This window comes from Oncorhynchus masou, chromosome 15 (assembly GCF_036934945.1).
Source record: "Oncorhynchus masou masou isolate Uvic2021 chromosome 15, UVic_Omas_1.1, whole genome shotgun sequence".
Classification (NCBI taxonomy): Eukaryota; Metazoa; Chordata; class Actinopteri; order Salmoniformes; family Salmonidae; genus Oncorhynchus; species Oncorhynchus masou.
Genome location: NC_088226.1, coordinates 51,106,241 through 51,126,210, shown reverse-complemented (window position 1 = coordinate 51,126,210; position 19,970 = coordinate 51,106,241). Strand labels below are relative to the sequence as shown.

General features: G+C 41.3%; 1 protein-coding gene across 6 annotated transcripts in view; it reads right to left on the bottom strand.

Annotated features, from left to right (window-relative positions):
- Window positions 1-3,146: 3,146 nt before the first annotated feature.
- LOC135556409 (epidermal growth factor receptor substrate 15-like) overlaps window positions 3,147-19,970 on the bottom strand; it is a 33,537-nt gene continuing 16,713 nt past the window's right edge. For 2 of the 6 annotated variants that reach the window (XM_064989595.1, XM_064989597.1), the window contains exons 14-25: window positions 19,274-19,435; window positions 18,888-19,085; window positions 16,221-16,544; window positions 15,970-16,095; window positions 14,678-14,816; window positions 11,321-11,365; window positions 10,878-11,194; window positions 10,549-10,618; window positions 10,367-10,437; window positions 9,996-10,140; window positions 8,906-9,093; window positions 3,147-5,940 (exon numbers count right to left, since the gene is read on the bottom strand). In XM_064989595.1, coding sequence (XP_064845667.1) covers window positions 5,794-5,940; window positions 8,906-9,093; window positions 9,996-10,140; window positions 10,367-10,437; window positions 10,549-10,618; window positions 10,878-11,194; window positions 11,321-11,365; window positions 14,678-14,816; window positions 15,970-16,095; window positions 16,221-16,544; window positions 18,888-19,085; window positions 19,274-19,435 — 1,932 coding nt within the window. In that variant the 3' untranslated portion in view covers window positions 3,147-5,793. Of the gene's footprint in view, window positions 5,941-7,441; window positions 7,651-8,905; window positions 9,094-9,995; window positions 10,141-10,366; window positions 10,438-10,548; window positions 10,619-10,877; window positions 11,195-11,320; window positions 11,366-14,677; window positions 14,817-15,969; window positions 16,096-16,220; window positions 16,545-18,887; window positions 19,086-19,273; window positions 19,436-19,970 lie in introns of those variants that run through there. The other 4 variants (XM_064989596.1, XM_064989598.1, XM_064989599.1 and 1 more) reach the window with 4 other exon arrangements.

Genomic DNA, 19,970 nt, shown 5'->3' with positions numbered 1-19,970 from the left:
TGTTGCTACTAGGATTTATTGCTCACCAAATTCCAGGGGATATTTGGCTGGCGGTGACAATAGAACGCCCACTGGTTGGAATACAGTAAACTTACATGATGATGCTCAGTATACTGCTTGTCTACAAATGGTAATTGGCAGTCATTTGGCTTTTCATCATGATGGCATGCAGTATTTATTTCATCATTGTAATAGTCCCATAGGGCGGCAAACAATTGGTCCAGCGTCCGGTTTTGGCCTGGGCAGGCCATCATTGTAAAATAAGAATTTGTTCTTAACTGACTTGACTCGTTAAATAAAGGTTACATAAAAAAATAGAGTGGTAATACATGTCAGTTACTACACATCTGTTTTTATTGACCCAACCTGGTTTCAGAGCATTTAGTATTAAACCCACTGGCTCCAGGTCATCTACAAGTCTCTGCTAGATAAAGCCCTGCCTTATCCCAGGTCAACATAGCAGCCCCCACCCGTAGCACGTGCTCCAGCAGGTATATCTCACAAGTCACCCCCAAAGCCTTTGGCCGCCTTTCCTTCCAATTCTCTGCTGCCAATGACTGGAACGAACTGCAAAAATCACTGAAGCTGGAGACTCGTATCTCCCTCACTAGCTTTAAGCACCAGCTGTCAGAGCAGCTCACAGTTCACTGCACATAGCCCATCTGTAAATAGCCCATCCAATTACCTCATCCCCATACTGTATTTATTTATCTTGCTCCTTTGCACCCCAGGATCTCTAATTGCACATTCATCTTTTGCACATCTACCATTCCAGTGTTCAATTGCTATATTGTAATTACTTTCCCACCATGTCCTATTTAATGCCTTACCTCCCTTATCTTACCTCATTTGCACTCACTGTATATAGATTTCCTTTTCTACTGTATGTTTATTTATTCCATGTGTAGCTCTGTTGTTGTATGTGTCGAACTGCTATGCTTTATCTTGGCCAGGTCACAGTTGTAAATGAGAACTTGTTCTCAACTGGCCTACCTGGTTAAATAAAGGTGAAAAAAATAATCAATTCAGTAGGTATATCAGACTCAATTAAATATGTTACATTTCTTACGGTATGTATATTACTTTGTGGATGTCTATCATCCATTTCATATATGTTAGAAATGAGAAAAATGTACAATAAGTTACAAATCAGAAAATGCATATGTTAACATTTTGCAAAACGTATAACATATTCCAATTTGTTGTGGCTAATGCTGACATTAGCTGCACTATGGGTTAGGGTTAAGTTTAGGAGTTAGGTTAAAGGGTTAGGGTTAGCTAAAAGTGTTAAAGTTCGGGGAAGAGTTGGCAAACATGCTAAATATTTGCAAAGTAGCAAGTCGTTGAAAAGTTGCAAATTCGCTCAAATGCTGGTTGTCCGTGATGAGCTTCAAACACTCAACGTTTGGGTTGTTAGACATTTGCTTTATACACTCAACCATCAACCCCGACCGACCGACCGACCACCCACCTTTCCTTTTTGCAAAGAGTAACCATACCAAACATACATACATAGATACATACAGTGGGGTAAAAAAGTATTTAGTCAGCCACCAATTGTGCAAGTTCTCCCACTTAAAAAGATGAGAGGCCTGTAATTTTCATCATAGGTACACTTCAACTGTGACAGACAAAATTAGAAAACAAATCCAGAAAATCACATTGTAGAATTAATGAATTTATTTGCAAATTATGGTGGAAAATAAATATTTGGTCACCTACAAACAAGCAAGATTTCTGGCTCTCACAGACCTGTAACTACTTCTTTAAGAGGCTCCTCTGTCCTCCACTCGTTACCTGTATTAATGGCACCTGTTTGAACTTGTTATCAGTATAAAAGACACCTGTCCACAACCTCAAACAGTCACACTCCAAACTCCACTATGGCCAAGACCAAAGAGCTGTCAAAGGACACCAGAAACAAAATTGTAGACCTGCACCAGGCTGGGAAGACTGAATCTGCAATAGGTAAGCAGCTTGGTTTGAAGAAATAAACTGTGGGAGCAATTATTAGGAAATGGAACACATACAAGACCACTGATAATCTCCCTCGATCTGGGGCTCCACGCATGATCTCACCCCGTGGGGTCAAAATTAATCACATGAACGGTGAGCAAAAATCCCAGAACCACACGAGGGGACCTAGTGAATGACCTGCAGAGAGCTGGGACCAAAGTAACAAAGCCTACCATCAGTAACACACTACGCCGCCAGGGACTCAAATCCTGCAGTGCCAGACGTGTCCCCCTGCTTAAGCAAGTATATGTCCAGGCCCGTCTGAAGTTTGCTAGGGAGCATTTGGATGATCCAGAAGAAGATTGGGAGAATGTCATATGGTCAGATGAAATCAAAATAGAACTTTTTGGTAAAAACTCAACTCGTCATGTTTGGAGGACAAAGAATGCCGAGTTGCATCCAAAGAACACCATACCTACTGTGAAGCATGGGGGTGGAAACTGTTGTTTTTCTGCAAAGGGACCAGGACGACTGATCCGTGTAAAGGAAAGAATGAATGGGGCCATGTATCGTGAGATTTTGAGTGAAAACCTCCTTCCATCAGTAAGGGCATTGAAGATGAAACGTGGCTGGATCTTTCAGCATGACAAACACACCGCCCAGGCAACGAAGGAGTGGCTTCGTAAGAAGCATTTCAAGGTCCTGGAGTGGCCTAGCCAGTCTCCAGATCTCAACCCCATAGAAAATCTTTGGAGGGAGTTGAAAGTCCGTGTTGCACAGCAACAGCCCCAAAACATCACTGCTCTAGAGGAGATCTGCATGGAGGAATGGGCCAAAATAACAGCAACAGTGTGTGAAAACCTCAAAGACCTCTGTCATTGCCAACAAAGGGTATAAAACAAAGTATTGAGAAGCTTTTGTTATTGACCAAATACTTATTTTCCACCATAATTTGCAAATAAATTCATTAAAAATCCTACAATGTGATTGTGTCTGTCATAGTTGAAGTGTACCTATGATGAAAATGACAGGCCTCATCTTTTTAAGTGGGAGAACTTGCACAAATGGTGGCTGACTAAATACTTTTTTGCCCCACTGTATGTTTAGAGTATCACAGATTTAAGTTTACCATCTAGTTTATGAGACCAAGCTAGATTGACACTCATTCCCACACAAAACAAAGTCCAGTGTTGTTCGAAAGGTTTATATTTATTATTCTGTTTTCAATTAAATGTTTCACTTAGTATATTCTGACCATTACTGACATGTTAAAAAAATGATAACTCAAAAAAGCCTACGATAAACCCGTTTTTTTAAACCTATAGGTAAGATGGCTTAGAACAACAAGTGTTTTTTTTATTTCAAAATAAAAGAAGTCTATACAAATTACATGATGATCAATAGTATCCGATAGCCTTTAAATACCAGATGGTATAAAAGGAACACAGCTGTCTCTGGAGAATTTACAACGCCATTGTATTTACAAACAGAAACATTTGTTGAATGAAAAACACTAGGGGGTCCTAACTGACCACGGTGCTCATTTACAGAATGGTCTCTACTGATGAACCTAAAAACCTGTATGAAAAGCAGGAAAAGGGTCCATGAGTTGTACATTAGTCAGAAAACAAAATATCCCAAATTACTTGAGCCACGCCATTCCCTTGTCAACGGTGTACTTTCACATTATACCCCTCTTGATTAGTGACAATTATTTTCATTTAATCTGGAAACAAAAAAAACAAATGGTATGCTTTAAGATGCCTTAGTTACATTTACCCCCCCCCCCCCCCACTCCACTCCAATTCTGTCTCTCCTCACCAACACAAAAAGGCTTTTTAGTAAAACCCTCAAGTGACTGAAGTTCACAGACAGAAGAACAGCCTTTGTACAAAAAGGCAATGGATACTTTTAAATCAGGCAGTTTTTAAAATTAGGTCAAATCACTGTTGGATCACCTCAGTGAAACACAAAACTTAAAAAAACAAAACAAGATGGTTCAGAATACTAACATGTGCAGCACCCACTTTCTTTATAACTGAACCCCTGCTGATGGCTGTATTCAACTGAAGCTAGGTATTATACATGTTGAGCCTATATACAGTGGAGAATTTGCCATATTGGGTCAGGAGTTTTTCCTGAGCAGGAAAATTGGGCATGGTTATAAACTATAACCTATTGGTTATAGCAAGGGTACATAACTCCCTGAATCAGAAGACATGGCTCAACGACTGTATCCCTAAATAGGTGAGACAGGGTGTCACGTGTTGTGGATTTTGGTGACAGAATCAGACAATTTACAGAAGACAGCTATTCTAATAGGGATAATATGCATTTGTATTTATTAGGGATGCCCATTTGCTGTTGCCAAGGCAGTAGCTACTCTTCTTGTGCGTATTACACTCAGCCTTCATCCGGCTTCTAGTTAACAATTATAATAATTCTATATTTTTCCACTTAAAATACATTTAAAAACATCTTCCTGTACAACCAACCTACTTTCCAAAATCTTGACATCTCATTTGTTCAAATGTCACTTCATGAACAACAATAATTGTTTGTGGTCAATAGTTTTGACTCTTGACTATTGGTGGGTAGTGTTGGGGGGGTAGATTACATTTCACGCTAAGAAAAAGCATCCTACATGCAGAGGTCTGGACATAACTGAACATAAAAGTTGTTTTACTGGTTTACTTATTTTTTGCAGATGTACAACCCTTAGTACAGCTATAAACCCTTCAGAATGAAGAGACTATTAGGAGGACGACACTGAGGACAACGGAGTGAGTGACCTGGGAGTTACACGGTTTACAAGATCATTATTACTTTCCAAACAGATAATGAGAATGTGAGACTTATTCACTGCCTGGTGTTTGGCATATAAAGATACATTTAAGGACACGTTGATGAGAGGAAGAGTTGAGAGAAAGGTGAACAACCTATAGTAAGTAGGGTGATCAGAAATATATGCACAAATTCAATTCAAGTTAAGTTAAGTGTAGTCAAAGTAGTCGTGACAACCACCAGTGTGTATCTGAAGCAGGATCTCCTCTTTTCCCTTCCAACCCTCTGCAACGTTTGACTACTCTATACATAAAATGGCTACTCTCGTAAGGACAGACGTCAGGTCATCTCTAAGATGTGTTTTTACACAAGCACTAGCAAAACCTCAGCTCAGACATTAAATCCAATTCACTATTTTTTACATGTCTGGTATACAGCCAAATGAATCATATATGGATTACAATTTGACATTGGTTTACACCCAGATTAATTACAGGAACATGACTCTTATTATCTTGTTTGAGTTAATCATATTATAAAAAGTTCATAATTTCAAAAAGAAAAAAACAAGTGGGAAGACAGGAAAAAGGCATGTTGTGTTAGCCACTCTTACATTCAATCTCAGGGAGAAATGGTTACCATAAGTGCTCAATACTATCTGGTGGTCTCGGTATAAGCAGGCTTCTAGACAAGAGCATTGCTAACAGGGGCATAACTTTTGCAGTTAGTTATTAACAATTAGGTCTGTATACATATACTTTACAACCTACATGTCTATTTACTGTATCAGGAGAGATATTGAAGTCTAACAGAGAACATCACAGTTCAATACCCATCACCTGGCCAAACACCATTGAAGACACACTGAAAATGCCATAGATGAGTGAAACAAAATGAGAGGGTAGGAGAAAATTCAAGGGGTTAATGGGTGGGAGGAAGAGCCAATACGCAACATCTCTTCATTAGGTCTGAGTAGGCCATTTAGTTCAGTTCTCCCACCCCTCCCTCCTTCCTTTGGTTAGTGCTGGGTCACACAGGGCAATCGGGAGTCTTTCAGGAAAACTCTGACTTGCTCAGGGCAATGGCCAGCTCCAGATCCTCTTGCTCCTGTTGTGCCTGTCTGGCCAAGCGCTCCTTCTCCTCCCGCTCACTCTCCCTCTTCGCCCACTCAATCATGTCCTCCTCAGTATGGTACTGCTGCTTCACACCACATAGAAACACACACACACACACACACACACACACATATCAGAACACCTTAGAAGCAATATATCCTACGTCCCTCCCTGATGGTGCCACTGCACTCAACCTCCCCCATCTTGACACCCGAACACAGTAAGTTGAACTGTCCTGTATTAAGCTATTTCGCAGCAGCATACTGATCCCCTTGACATCTTATTGTTTATGGTAAGCTGCACCATTCTCAGCATTTCAATAGAGCTTCTTGTATGTTCCAAAAGCAAACGGTTGCAATTTCCACTTATAATGTTTAACATGAAAATACATGTATTAGCTCCAGATCAGTGATAGGGGGGCAGTTGAGTGGCTGAAATCCCTGTATGGCTGTAAAGCATGTCTGCATGTGACAGCCTTCACAGGTGAATTTAACACAGCAACAGACACAACATGCACATTTTAGACAGTGGGATGATAAAATATGGTATATTTAAGCAATAAGGATCAGGGGGGGAATTTATGGCCAATATACAACGGCTAAAGGCTGTTCTTACCCTCGACGCAAAGTCCCTGGATACAGCCCTTAGCAGTGGTATACCGGCCACATACCACAAACCTCAAGCTGCCATTATAAACTGGTTACCAATGTCATTAGGGCAATAAAAATAAATGTTAAGTCATAGCTGTGGTATACGGTCAGATATACTACAGATGCCAGCAAATCAACATTCAGTGTTCAAACCGCCCAGTTTATAATAGTGTTTAGTTCACACACACACACACAAAGCATGCCTGGTTCTGCAGTGTTCCATATATACCGGTGACCACAAATTAATACAGTATAGTGCTGCAATATACTGACGATTGGCTCGGAGATTGCCAATCTGTATTTCTTAGCACTAAAGTTAATGTCAATGAAATCAAAGAGAGAGATATGTGGTTGGTACTGAGAGAAAGCAGGTACTGATTCACATTGTTCATAATGAGGTGTGGGACTTCAACAGTTTATGACCCATTAAAATCACTCACGACGTACAGTCTGACAGCACAGCAGGAGTGAATATTAATGGATTTACAACCTGGACCAAATATACTGCAGAAGACGTAAACGTCTCAGAAATAGTATACCAACTTATGAACAACATACTTGTGGGAATAGATCTGTGAATTGGATGGTAGGATGTTCCAGCTTTGTCTAAATGCAGTTATTCACATGGGATATAAATGGTTGGTTTGGATGTAACATGATAGAGGAAAAAATGGCAATGTAACTTCAAAGTATATCAAAATACTGTAAATCAAACCAACATCCAGAAATGCTTATACGAGGCCAGTAAAACTAGGTTTTTGAATTCGGACCAAATCGATTTTTTTACACCTCAAGCCTTAATTCAATCCGGAATTTGAATACGCCAGAATTCATGCATCATAACAGAATGTAAAAAAAGGTGCAAACAGTAGCTATCTGTACTAAATCAACCTGGTGGATATGGATACACATGGAGCCCAGAGATGGAGATAGTACCCTTCATAAGATGTTTTATTGAGCTCATTTGACTGAGGAAGAGATGAGAGTAAAGACCCAGAGAGAGCAGAAATCTTTCTTCCACAGTGCAGATTGATGGTGGGAGTGGTGATAACAGGATGAATGGTGGGAAGCAGAAGGAGGAGTGATTCCAGTCAGAGTGAGATGGTGGAGGCAGTGAGGGGGCTCTGTAGAGGATCATCGGGAGCCTGCAAATCAGACACAAGGACAGCGCGTGCAGGGCAGGGTGCAGGTCATGCAGAGTGGAGGCAGTCAGAGGGAGCAGGAGGAATAGGAGCTCAGTCAAGCCATTTATCCTTTCTGTGGGTGTTCTAAATACATTCAATCACAAGAGCCAAAGCAAGCAGCCTAGCCTTTCCATCCACAGCTAACCAGGGGCTCCTGAGGGCTATGCATCAGGAAGAAGAAGATTTGGTGTGTGCCTGAAGTCCCGCTAGTGGTGACTAAGTTCACTCAGTGAAAATGTTACCCATGTAAAATATGCTAGAATATTATTTACACACACACACACACACATATATACACACACACACACACACACACACCTATGGCTACACTATTAAAGGAGTAAAGTTATTTGAGGGAACATCAATTACAAGTCTGAACTTCAACTTAGAAATAAACAAAAATGTAATTAAAGATAAGCAATAAGGTCCAAGGAGGTGTGGTATATTGGCTATAAACTACAAACCCTGAGGTATTATTGAGGTATTATTGCTATTCTAAACTGGTTACCAATGTAATTAGAGCACTACAATTAAATGTTTTGTCATACCCAAGGCATACAGTCTGATACACCACAGGTGTCATTCAATTAGCATTCAGGGCTAGATCCACCCAGTTTTCTATAATTATATTTATAAACTGGATGGTTTTAGCCCTGAATGCTGATTGGCTGACAGCCAATCAGACTGTATACCACGGGTACGACAAAACCTTTTTTTTCCTACTCTAAGTACATTGGTAACCAGTTTATAATAGCAATAAGGCACCTTATGGGTTTGTAGTATATGGCCAATATACCACAGCTAAGGGTTGTGTCCAGGCACTCTGATGCGTTGTGCATAAGAACAGCCCTAAGCCGTGGTGTATATAGGCCTTATACCACACCCCCTCGTGCCTTAATGCTTTAATAAACTTTACATAAAGAAACATAACATTGACAAAGTAATATGCGATACATAAGGAAGAAGGAATATATAAAACATTATATATCTCATTAGAAAAACAAAGGAATGCTTTTAAAATAATGAAATGTGTAAAATACAACTATATTTCCTTAAGGAAATATAAATGCTCCTTAGGTAGGTTGGTAGTTTGAGAGTTTAGCTATGGACGGAGGGGAGGCTGAGACTGCCGTTTGGTGGATGGCTTGTGAGCGAGGAAACAGGGGAGGACAACCTAGATGGTGTCGTGAGGAGAGGGGGCTGGGGAGGTTCTCACTTTGTCAAAGCTGGCAAATCGGTCTGGGTCCCGTGCGGGCTGGCGGGGTGAGGATGGGGCAAAGGGGTCTTGGGCAGCATCCTTGGCAGGTTGGGAAAAAGGGGGGTCTCCTGGGCCCTGGGGCAGAAATGGCCCCCTTCTGTGGAACGAGTCCGACGTCTCGGACCTGGAGATGTCGGCTCTCTTACCTGCATTCAAAAACACACCAGAGTTTCTGTTAGGAAAATGTGGCGCCAGACAACGTGACGGGGAAGATTTGAATTTACCGGCCATTTGAAACATTTACCGGACCCATATGCATAACTCATTGGGGTGTCTAACCATGGTGCTCAGAATGACAGAAATCACATTTTGATTATGGTAATGAATCTTAACAGAACATGCATCTCATGTAATGATACAGCCAATAAAACGATCGAATCATTTTCCAAAATGCAATTCGTAGGAAAACACCATTCTAAAACAGAGCACCTGATAGATATTCCACATGTGACAGATGAAAATCTTAAGAGGGGGAATCTAAAAGATACAACTAGGATAACTTGTTAATATGACTAGGATTGTGCCTTTCAGGTCAACAAAAGAAAGTTGCTATGAAATGGAGAGAAATGGCAAAGCGGTAGGTCCAATAGGGAAATAAATCTGTCAATTATAATTACACCTGTATATACACAGGAAGAAATAAAATCATATATATTTCTTCTCACGGTCATTTTGGCTGACAACCGTTTAACTTATCGGCTTTTCATTTATTTATGTTTTGGCCAAAACCCACAGAAACCCTAACACACACCACCACCCAATAGCACTCAGGTCAGTAAGTAATGAGAGGCCCAGGGAGTTTTGGCCAAAACCCACAGAAACCCTAACACACACCACCACCCAAGAGCACTCAGGTCAGTAAGTAATGAGAGGCCCAGGGAAGAAGTCCTAGCAAAAGTGCAACAATGACTACAAAATCCCACAGGGTACCAAATCTCCATGTTTTCAATACCAATGCCATTCTGTTACTTGCAAATGGCAGCAGAAAAGCACAGACAAACAGTCTAGAAACAGCAGGAAAGTAAATTTGCTTTCCAGAAGAACTGACCTGGGGGTGGTGGGGGAGGTCTGGTGGGCGTTCCTGTCTTGGGGGGCAAGGCTGGGGGAACATCAAGGCTGCTAGGCTGGCTGTCCTCCTTGAACAGGTTCTTGTTGTTGGAGTTGGATGAGGCAAAGGGGTCGGCACCGTTTGACTTGAAAACAACCAGAGATCCAGAAGAGCATGACTGACATCTATCCCTGGTGTTCATGTTTACATCAACACCACCTCATCACATTCCCTCCCATTATTCATACAGTTAGCGGGATCACAAAAATGTCCCTAACGATCACTAATAGCTAGTGATCCTTAGTTTTCCTCACATCACAGCCATGATGGTACACACCAAGGACAACTAGAGAACCCAATCATGACTTTACCTTGGCCAAGGCACTGAAGTCTGCAAATCCCACTCCAAATGATTCGATGCCAAACACAGCAGCAAATGGATCTGAAGCACACACACGTAAATATTGTTCAACAACACACAGTTTAGCCAGACAGAGTACTACCATTTGCACTACCACCCACTCCCAAGAGGGAGGCTCCATACTCGTCTTACCTGGGTCAGAGCCAGTATTTCCAGCAGTGCCTCCAGGTGCAAAAGGGTCATTGGTTGCTGCAATGAGATCCTTTTGGGAAACACATACAAATGTCGGTTATAAACTAAAACCCGACAGACAGACAGTGCACACCTAGCTAGAATAATTAAGGACAGAAGTGCACAGTCAGTCATTCTTCATTACCATGCACAGACTGAATCTATCTGGGAGCATAATTAACACAATGTGCTGGTGCAGGAGGAGGGTTTTTTGGTGGGGTAAATTGGGTAGCTGCCTGAGTGAATATCCCTGAGGCATATGGACAGTTCAGCACGGTGGCACCACTCACAGTGGGGAGCTCAGAGCCTGGCTGGGAGCAGCTGAAGGGATCCAGGCCTGTAGTACACTGGGAGCCAAACGGATCCGCATCCACGTTGTTGACCTTGGAGCTGAAGGGGTCCCTGGCTGCCTTGTTGTTGGCTTTGGAGCTGAAGGGGTCCAGCCCTGCAGCGTCGTTAAGAGGAGCTGGAAACAGGTCAGGCTCCACTAGGCTGGCGCTGCCACTGAAGGGGTCAGCAGAAGGGAAGGGGGCGGCCGAAGACTGCTTGAAGAAGGAGTCAGCAGAAAAGGGATCTGTACCCTTGAATGGGTCCCCTCCAAATGGATCTGTTGAAGAATAGCTACGTTACAGGTTCACAATCAAAATACAGTCAAATATAAAAATATTTCTGATTTGGTGGCTCCAATGTATAGCTGCATTGTTTGAGCTCATACTGAGTAAACAACACTCACCGGAAACATCTGCCTTTCCAAACAGATCATCTTTAAATGGATCCTCTGCACAGACAGACAACAGAATCAGCTGGGACTCATTTTTATTACATATATACGGAAAGTATTCAGACCCCTTGACTTATTCAGCATTTCGTTAAGTTAAAGCCTTATGTCTAAAATGAATAAAATAGTCCCACCCCCATTAATCAACACACAATAGACCAAAGACAAAGCAAAAAAGGCTTGACATGGATGGATCTCTATCTAAATATCTATCTATATATACACATTTGAAGTCGGAAGTTTACATACACCTTAGCCAAATACATTTAAACTCAGTTTTCACAATTCCTGACATTTAATCCTAGGGAATTTTTACTGTCTTAGGTCAGTTATTTCACATTCTTAAAATGAAGTGGTGATCCTGTCAGAATAATAGTAGAGAGAATAATTCATTTCAGGTTTTATTTCTTTCATCACATTTCCAGTGGGTCAGAAGTTTACATACACTCAATTAGTATTTGGTAGCATTGCCTTTAAATTGTTTAACTTGGGTCAAACGAGTCAGGTAGCCTTCCACAAGCTTCCCACAACAAATTGGTGAATTTTGGCCCATTCTTCCTGACAGAGCTGGTGTAACTGTAGGCCTCCTTGTTCACTCTCTTTTTTCAGTTCTGCCCACACATTTTCTATAGGATTGAGGTCAGGGCTTTGTGATGGCCACTCCAATACCTTGACTTTGTTGTCCTTAGGACTCGTTTTACTGTGGATATTGATACTTTTGTACCCATTTCCTCCAGCATCTTCACAAGGTCCTTTGCTGTTGTTCTGGGATTGATGTGCACTTTTCACACCAAAGTACGTTAATCTCGAGGGGACAGAACGCGGCTCCTTCCTGAGCGGTATGACGGCTGCGTGGTCCCACGGTGTTTATACTAATGCGTAATATTGTTTGTACAGATGAACGCGGTACCTTCAGGCGTTTGGAAATTGCTCCCAAGGATGAACCAGACTTGTGGAGGTCTACAATTTTTTTATGTCAAGCAAAGAGGCACTGATGTCAAGCAAAGAGGCACTGAGGCCTTGAAATACATCCGAAGGGACACATCCAATTGAAGCAAATGATGTCAATTAGGCTAATTAGAAATTAGAAATTTCTGATAGGCTATCAGAAAAGTCATTACAATTTTCTGGAATTTTCCATGCTGTTTAAAGGCACAGTCAACTTAATGTATGGATACTTCTGACCCACTGGAATTGTGATACAGTGAATTAAGTGAAATAATCTGTCTGTAAACAATTGTTGGAAAAATGACTTGTGTCATGCACAAGGTAGGTGTCCTAACCGGCTTGCCAAAACTATAGTTTGTTAACAAGAAATTTGTGGAGTGGTTGAAAAACAAGTTAATGACTCCAACCTAAGTATGTAAACTTCCGAGTTCAACAAATATATACATACACACATACATACATACACACACACATACATACACACATATACATATATACACACACACACACACACACGTATGTATATATATCTATATATATATATATATATATATATATATATACACACACACATACATATATACACACACATATATATATACACATACATATATATACACATACATATATATACACATACATATATATACACATACATATATATACACATACATATATATACACATACATACATACATATATATACACATACATATATATACACACACATACATACACACACACATACATACACACACACATACATACACACACACATACATACACACACACATACATACACACACACACACATACATACACACACATACATACACACACTCAAGGGTTTTTCTTTATTTTTTACTTTGTAGAATAATAATAGGTTAGACATCAAAACTACAGAATAACACCTATAGAATCATGTAACCAAAAAAGTGTAATAAAATCAAAATATATTTTATATTTGAGATTCTTCAAAGTAGCCACTCTTTGCCTTGATAAAATATTTTTTAAACTGAAATATCACATTTATAGCTCGGCACACCTGTTTTTGGGGAGTTTCTCCCATTCTTCTCTGCAGATCCTCTCAAGCTGTGTCAGGTTGGATGCGGAGCGTCGCTGCACAGCTATCTTCAGGTCTCTCCAGAGATGTTCGATCGGGTTTGAGCCCAGGCTCTGGCTGGGCCACTCAAGGACATTCAGAGACATGTCCCGAAACCATTCTTGCATTGTCTTGGTTGTGTGCTTAGGGTCGTTGTCCTGTTGGAAGGTAAACCTTCTCCCCAGTCTGAGGTCCTGAGCACTCTGAAGAAAGTTTAAATCAAGGTTCTCTGGTACTTTGCTCTGTTCATCTTCCCTCGATCCTGACAAGTCTCCCAGTCCCTGCCACTGAAAAACATCCCCACAGCACGATGCTGCCACCACCATGTTTCACCGTAGGGATGGTGCCAGATTTCCTCCAGATGTGACGCTTGGAAAACAGGCCAAATAGTTCAATCTTGGTTTCATCGGACCAGAGATTCTTATTTCTCATGGTCTGAGAGTACTTTAGGTGCCTTTTGGCAAACTCCAAGTGGGCTGTCATGGGTCTTCTACTGAGGAGAGGCTTCTGTCTGGCCACTACCATAAAGGCCTGGCTAGTGGAATGCTGCAGAGATGGTTGTCCTTTTGGAAGGTTCTCCCATCTCCACAGAGGAACTTTAGAGCTCTGTCAGAGTGACCATCGGGTTCTTGGTCACCTCCCTGACGAAAGCCCTTCGCCGCCGATTGCTCACTTTGGCCAGGTGGACAGCTCTAGGAAAAATCTTGGTCATTCCAAACTTCTTCCTTTTAAGAATGATTTTCTTGGAACCTTCAATGCTGCATACATTTTGTGGTATCCTTCCCCAGATCTGTGCCTCAACACAATCCTGTCATGGAGCTCTACGGATAATTCCATCGACCTCATGTCTTGGTTTTTGCTCTGACATGCACTGTCAACTGTGGGACCTTATATTAGGCATGTGTGTGCCTGCCCAAATCATGTCCAATCAATTGAATTTACCACAAGTGGACTACAATCACGTTGTAGAAACATCAAGGATGATCAATGGAAACAGGATGCACCAATGCACGAAATAAGCAAACATTTCTAAAAACCTGTATTATTCATTATGAGGTATTGTGTGTCGATTGATGAGGGAAACATTTTATTTATTCTAAAATTGTTTAAGGCTGTAACGTAACAAAATGTGGAAATTGTCAAGGGGTCTGAATACTTTCCAAATGCACTGAACATTCATACATACAGTAGGTTTGTCAAGTTTGAAATTGCTCCTGTTAGTACAATAAACTATCTATCTGAGACGTGGAGGGGTAACTCACGGTCAGTGAAGGGGTCTGACTGGAAGAAGTCCAAATCAGGGAGTGGATGGGAAGTGGTCTGTGGAGGCAGCACAGGCAGGGTAGCATGGGGAGGCTCAGTTGATTCTGGTCTCGGTTCTGGTTCTGGAGAGTCCACCTGCTAAGGAAATACAGCACAGTCCAGCAGACCTGAGTTCAAATAATATTTAGAGTATTTCAATTATTTTCTATTACATTGGAATTAAGTATTTGGCAGTACCAGTCAAAAGTTGACACCTACTCATTCAGGTTAAAATTGTATTTTTACTATTTTCTACATTGTAGAATAATAGCGAAGACATCAAAACTATAAAATAACACATATGGAATCATGTAGTAACCAAAAAATTGTTAAACAAATCAATATATATTTTGATTACAGCTTGTTGACAGCTTGGCACACTTGTCATTCTCTCAACCAGCTTCATGAGGTAGTCACGTGGAATGTACCTCAATTAACAGGTGCGCCTTGTTAAAAGTTAATTTGTGGAATGTCTTTCCTTCTTAATGCATTTGGGCCAATCAGTTGTGTTGTGACAAGGTAGGGTTGGTATACAGAAGATCACTTGGAATGCTTTTCCAACAGGCTCTCTGGAGAGACCTGAAAATAGCTGTGCAGCAATGCTCCCCATCCAACATGACAGAGCTTGAAAGGATCAGGTGTGCCAAGCTTGTAGTGTCATACCCAAGAAGACTTGAGGCTGTAATTGCGGTCAAAGGTGCTGCAACAAAGTACTGAGTAAAGGGTTTGAGTACTTATGTAAATGTGATATTCAAGTAAATTTTTTATAAATTAGCAAACATCTCTAAAATCCTGTTTTTGTTTTCCCATTATGGGGTATTGTGTGTCGATTGATGAGGAAAAAAAACAATTCAAAACAATTTTAGAATAAGGCTGTAACCTAACAAACTTTTGAAAATGTCAAGGGGTATAAATACTTTCCGAAAGCAGTATTTCCTCTTTAAAGACAAGTAGTTGAATGTTTAAATTGTTTTTGGAAATGCATTTGGAAAATATTTACAAAATAATAAAATACTCCCATGCATTTTAACTCGGTCAGTTTGGTATTTGATAGTATTGGCATTATTTCAAAGTAGGCAACTTATAGGAAAATGTGTTAAATACTTCTCACAGAAGTAGCTGAATAGGGCCACATTATTTTAAAATACTCATTCATAGAAAATATTTAAATAAATGACCTGAACCCCGATCTGGATTCCAGGGGGGAATCCCATGGCTAAAGATGAAGCGGCCATATTGGACCAGATTGTACCTTGGGAGTGCTAGCTTTAAACGACAACTCCTCATCTTCTTTTTCTATATCTTTGACCTCTGCTTCAACTTCAGCAGTAGGACTGCTGTGCTCCTGAAGGGTGAAAGCAATGGGACTAATGTGCTCCTGAGAAAAGAGAAGGAAAAATAGCAACTTCAGACACCATGATGGCATAGCAACACGCACAACTAGCACTCAAACTTATGAACAAATAATAAATGATCCAGATATTTGATAGTACAATATATTGCCTTCACAAGGTTGTCCTGTAGTACTGGCCAGACAGTGGAAGATAGGCTGTTATAGAGGTCTTCGAAGGCATCAGACTTAGGCTCTGGTTCCTCTGGGGTCTTAGGCCGATCCTCCTCATCTACTTCTTCCATCAGTTCAGCAGGCTCCATCTGTGGCTGGCTGGCTGGAGGCTCCACTCTCAGCTCCTCAGGCTGGTCTTCCTGATGCTGCTCCTTCGCTGAGCCATTTACCAGCACTGGATCCTCCTCTAGGGAATTCTTACAGCTGAGTTGGGCCGTGACCATCCGCTCCTCAATCTGTAGATCACTTTGCTTCTGGTGCACCTGCCCTCCACACAAAGAGGTACAGAGAGCACAGGGATAAGGGAGAGAGAGCGCAGAGTGATGGATATAGATACACACAGTACCAGTCAAACGTTGACACCTACTCATTCAATAGTTTCTTTTCTTTTGACTATTGTCTTCATTGTATAATAATAGTGAAGACATCAAAACTATGAAATAACACTCATATAGAATCATGTAGTAAACAAAAAAAGTTAAAATCAAAATATAATTTACATTTCAGATTCTTCAAAGTAGCCACACTTTCCCTTGTCATTCTCTCAACCAGCTTCATGAGGTAGTCACCTGGAATGCATTTCAATTAACAGGTGTGCCTTGTTAAAAGTTAATTTGTGGAATGTCTTTCCTTCCTAATGCATTTGAGCCAATCAGTTGTGGTGAGAAGGAAGGGGTGGTAATACAGAAGATTGCTCTATTTAGTAAAAGACCAAGTCCATATTATGGTAAGAACAGGTCAAATAAGCAAAGAGAAACGATCGTCCACCATTACTTTAAGACATCAGCCAATGTGGGAAAATTTCAAGAACTTTGAAAGTTTCAAGTGCAGTCGCAAAAACCAACAAGCGCTATGATGAAACTGGCTCTCATGAGGACCGCCACAGGAAAGGAAGACCCACGCAGCCCAAATAAATGCTTCAGAGTTCAAGTAACAGACATCTCAACATCAACTGTTCAGAGGAGAGACTGCATGAAACAGGCCTTTGTGGTCAAATTGCTGCAAAAAAAACACTGTAAAAGGACACCAATAAGAAAAAGGGACTTGCTTGGGCCAAGAAACACGAGCAATGAACATTAGACTGGTGGAAATCTGTCCTTTGGTCTGATTAGACGCAGAGTAGGTGAACGGATGACCATGTGTGGTTCCCACTGAAGTATGGAGGTGTGATGGTGCTTTGCTGGTGACACTGTCGTGATTTATTTGGAATTCAAAGCGCACTTAACCATCATGGCTACCACAGCATTCTGCAGCGATACACCGTTCCATCTGGTTTCTGCTTAGTGGGACTAACATTTGTTTTTCAACAGAACAATGACGCAAAACACACCTCCAGGCTGTGTAAGGGTAATTTGACATAGAAGGAGAGTGATGGAGTGCTGCATCAGATGACCTGGCCTCTACAATCACCCGACCTTATTGTGATTTTTCAGTACATATGTGGCAATTATATATTTCAGAAGGAGCCAGCAAAACTACTGCACTCTATGTGCTCTAGGTCATTGGAAACCATTAGACATGCACATGGTTGTTCTTGTAACTGTTATGGCCAACTATGGTTATACCTCTTGGGTTTTTTCCAGAACAGGGGTTCATCTTTCAATGGAGTCAGCAGGATGTCGTGTATTGGTTAATCCTGTAGAGTGCCAAGGTCTGTTGCTATGATCCTACATGCATGAAACCATTTGTGACTCTACAGGTTGCATGTCCTAATATGATAACGGTGGCTCAATGCCAGAGGTGATGAGCCATTAAGAGGAGTTACTATGAGTATGACGTAAGGAGGACAAATGTATAAGTAGTTTGTACCAAGATTGGAAGGCAGTTGTATTCATGATGCAGCTCGGCTTTTATTATGAAGTATTAAAAAGTCTATTTGAACTCACATGCTCCGGTATTTGTGAAATATGATTGACCAAATATTTCCACGATAACCTCAACCCAATTGAGATAGTTTGGGATGAGTCGGATCACAGAGTGAAGGAAAAGAAGCCAACAATTGCTAAGCATATATGTGGGAACTCCTTCAAGACTCTTGGAAAAGCATTCCAGGTAAAGCTGGTTGAGAAAATGCCAAGAGTGTACAAAGCTGTCATCAAGGAAAAGGGTGGCTACTTTGAAGAATCTCAAATATATTTTGATTTGTTAAAACACTTTTTTGGTGACTACATGATTCCATAGTTTTGATGTCTTCACTATTATTCTACAATGAAAAACGTTTGACTGGTACTGATAAAGATATACACACACACACGGGTTGGAGAGAACAAAACATGATTGATGAGATAGATTGCTTGGTAAGGATGACGTAATTTATAAAACCTAAACATTCACTCACCAATATATTGCATGTCATCCTACTACCGTTATTTTTGTGTTATTTTTATTTTCAAATGTCTTTTTACTACTGTTTAATTTCTTTACTAACCCACACACACACCTTTTCCCCCCCGCACTATTGGTTAGAGCCATACAACTGTTGTATTTGGCGCACGTGACAAACTTTGATTTGATACATTCTTTCTCGTCAATCATATTTTGTTCTCTCCATTTACAATCTTTGCCACCACTGTAATAGTAATGGTGGTGAGTCATAGTAGACTCACCTGAGATACCTGAGAGAAAGAGTCCTTGACAGATTCCTGCAAGGGAGTGAACTGCTCCTGCGCTGCCTGCACCTTCTCTTCCAGCTGCTGGCTCTCCTCCTGCAGTCGCAGCAGCTCCTCTCTGGCCTGCACCAGCTGCTCCTCGTACTCCTCTATCCTCTGCTCCTGCGCCGTGTGTTCCGCCTCTAGTGACAAGATCTAACACACACACACACACACCCACCAACCACAGAAAGCGAAGCAAGATGTGAGAAAATAGTTCAAACAAAATGGTGACTAGATGTACATTTGACCATCATATGTAGTTGCTATTGACTAGATCCTCTCTGAAGGTGATCCAGGTGCTGTGGGAGATGGTGGTTGGTTGATAGGTTCTGTAGTCTCACCAGCTGGTTCTCATGGCTGCACTGCTGGCAGATGTGACGAAGCTGCTCCTCCAGAGTGGTCTTCTGCTGGTCCAGCTCCTCCAGAGTATCCTGGACCTCCTGGCGCTGAGACTGCAGCCGCTGCAGCTCGCCGCTTTCCTTCTGCACCTGATTCTGCAGGTCCTGAGGAAGGCAGGGATAAGTCACAGAATCCAGAGAAAGATGTGAGAAAAGGAGCAGAAGCACCTATGCGGGAGTAGCGTTTGACTGAGTACTCTGAAGAAAGGACTCAATCAATCCATTGACTGCCAGAATATAATGAAAGATTACAAAGTTAGCTCAGCCTTGAGGTGCTCCACTGCAGCAGAACAAAATCAAATGTAAGCTTCCCCACAGTACCATTACACATTGACTTAGTGTTTATGCCTACATGATGATGTTTATCGAGGAAGTGTGTGTGGGAAGGTGTGGTATAAACTGTAATCAGCCACTACTCAGCACAGGCTCAGAGGGATGAACGTCTTCATCCGTTCCTTCAGAGGAGCAACTCTAAGCTCTGTCTGTTTAAAGCAGCCAGGCAGTCACAGCCCAAAATAGAAGCCATTTATCAGACCAACTCCGCGGCGAGGCACTCCTGCCCTCATCCCCTAATCATTCAAGTGCGAGTGCTACAAGTACCAAAGATTAAAAAGCAAACAGTTTATTGATCCCTATTTGC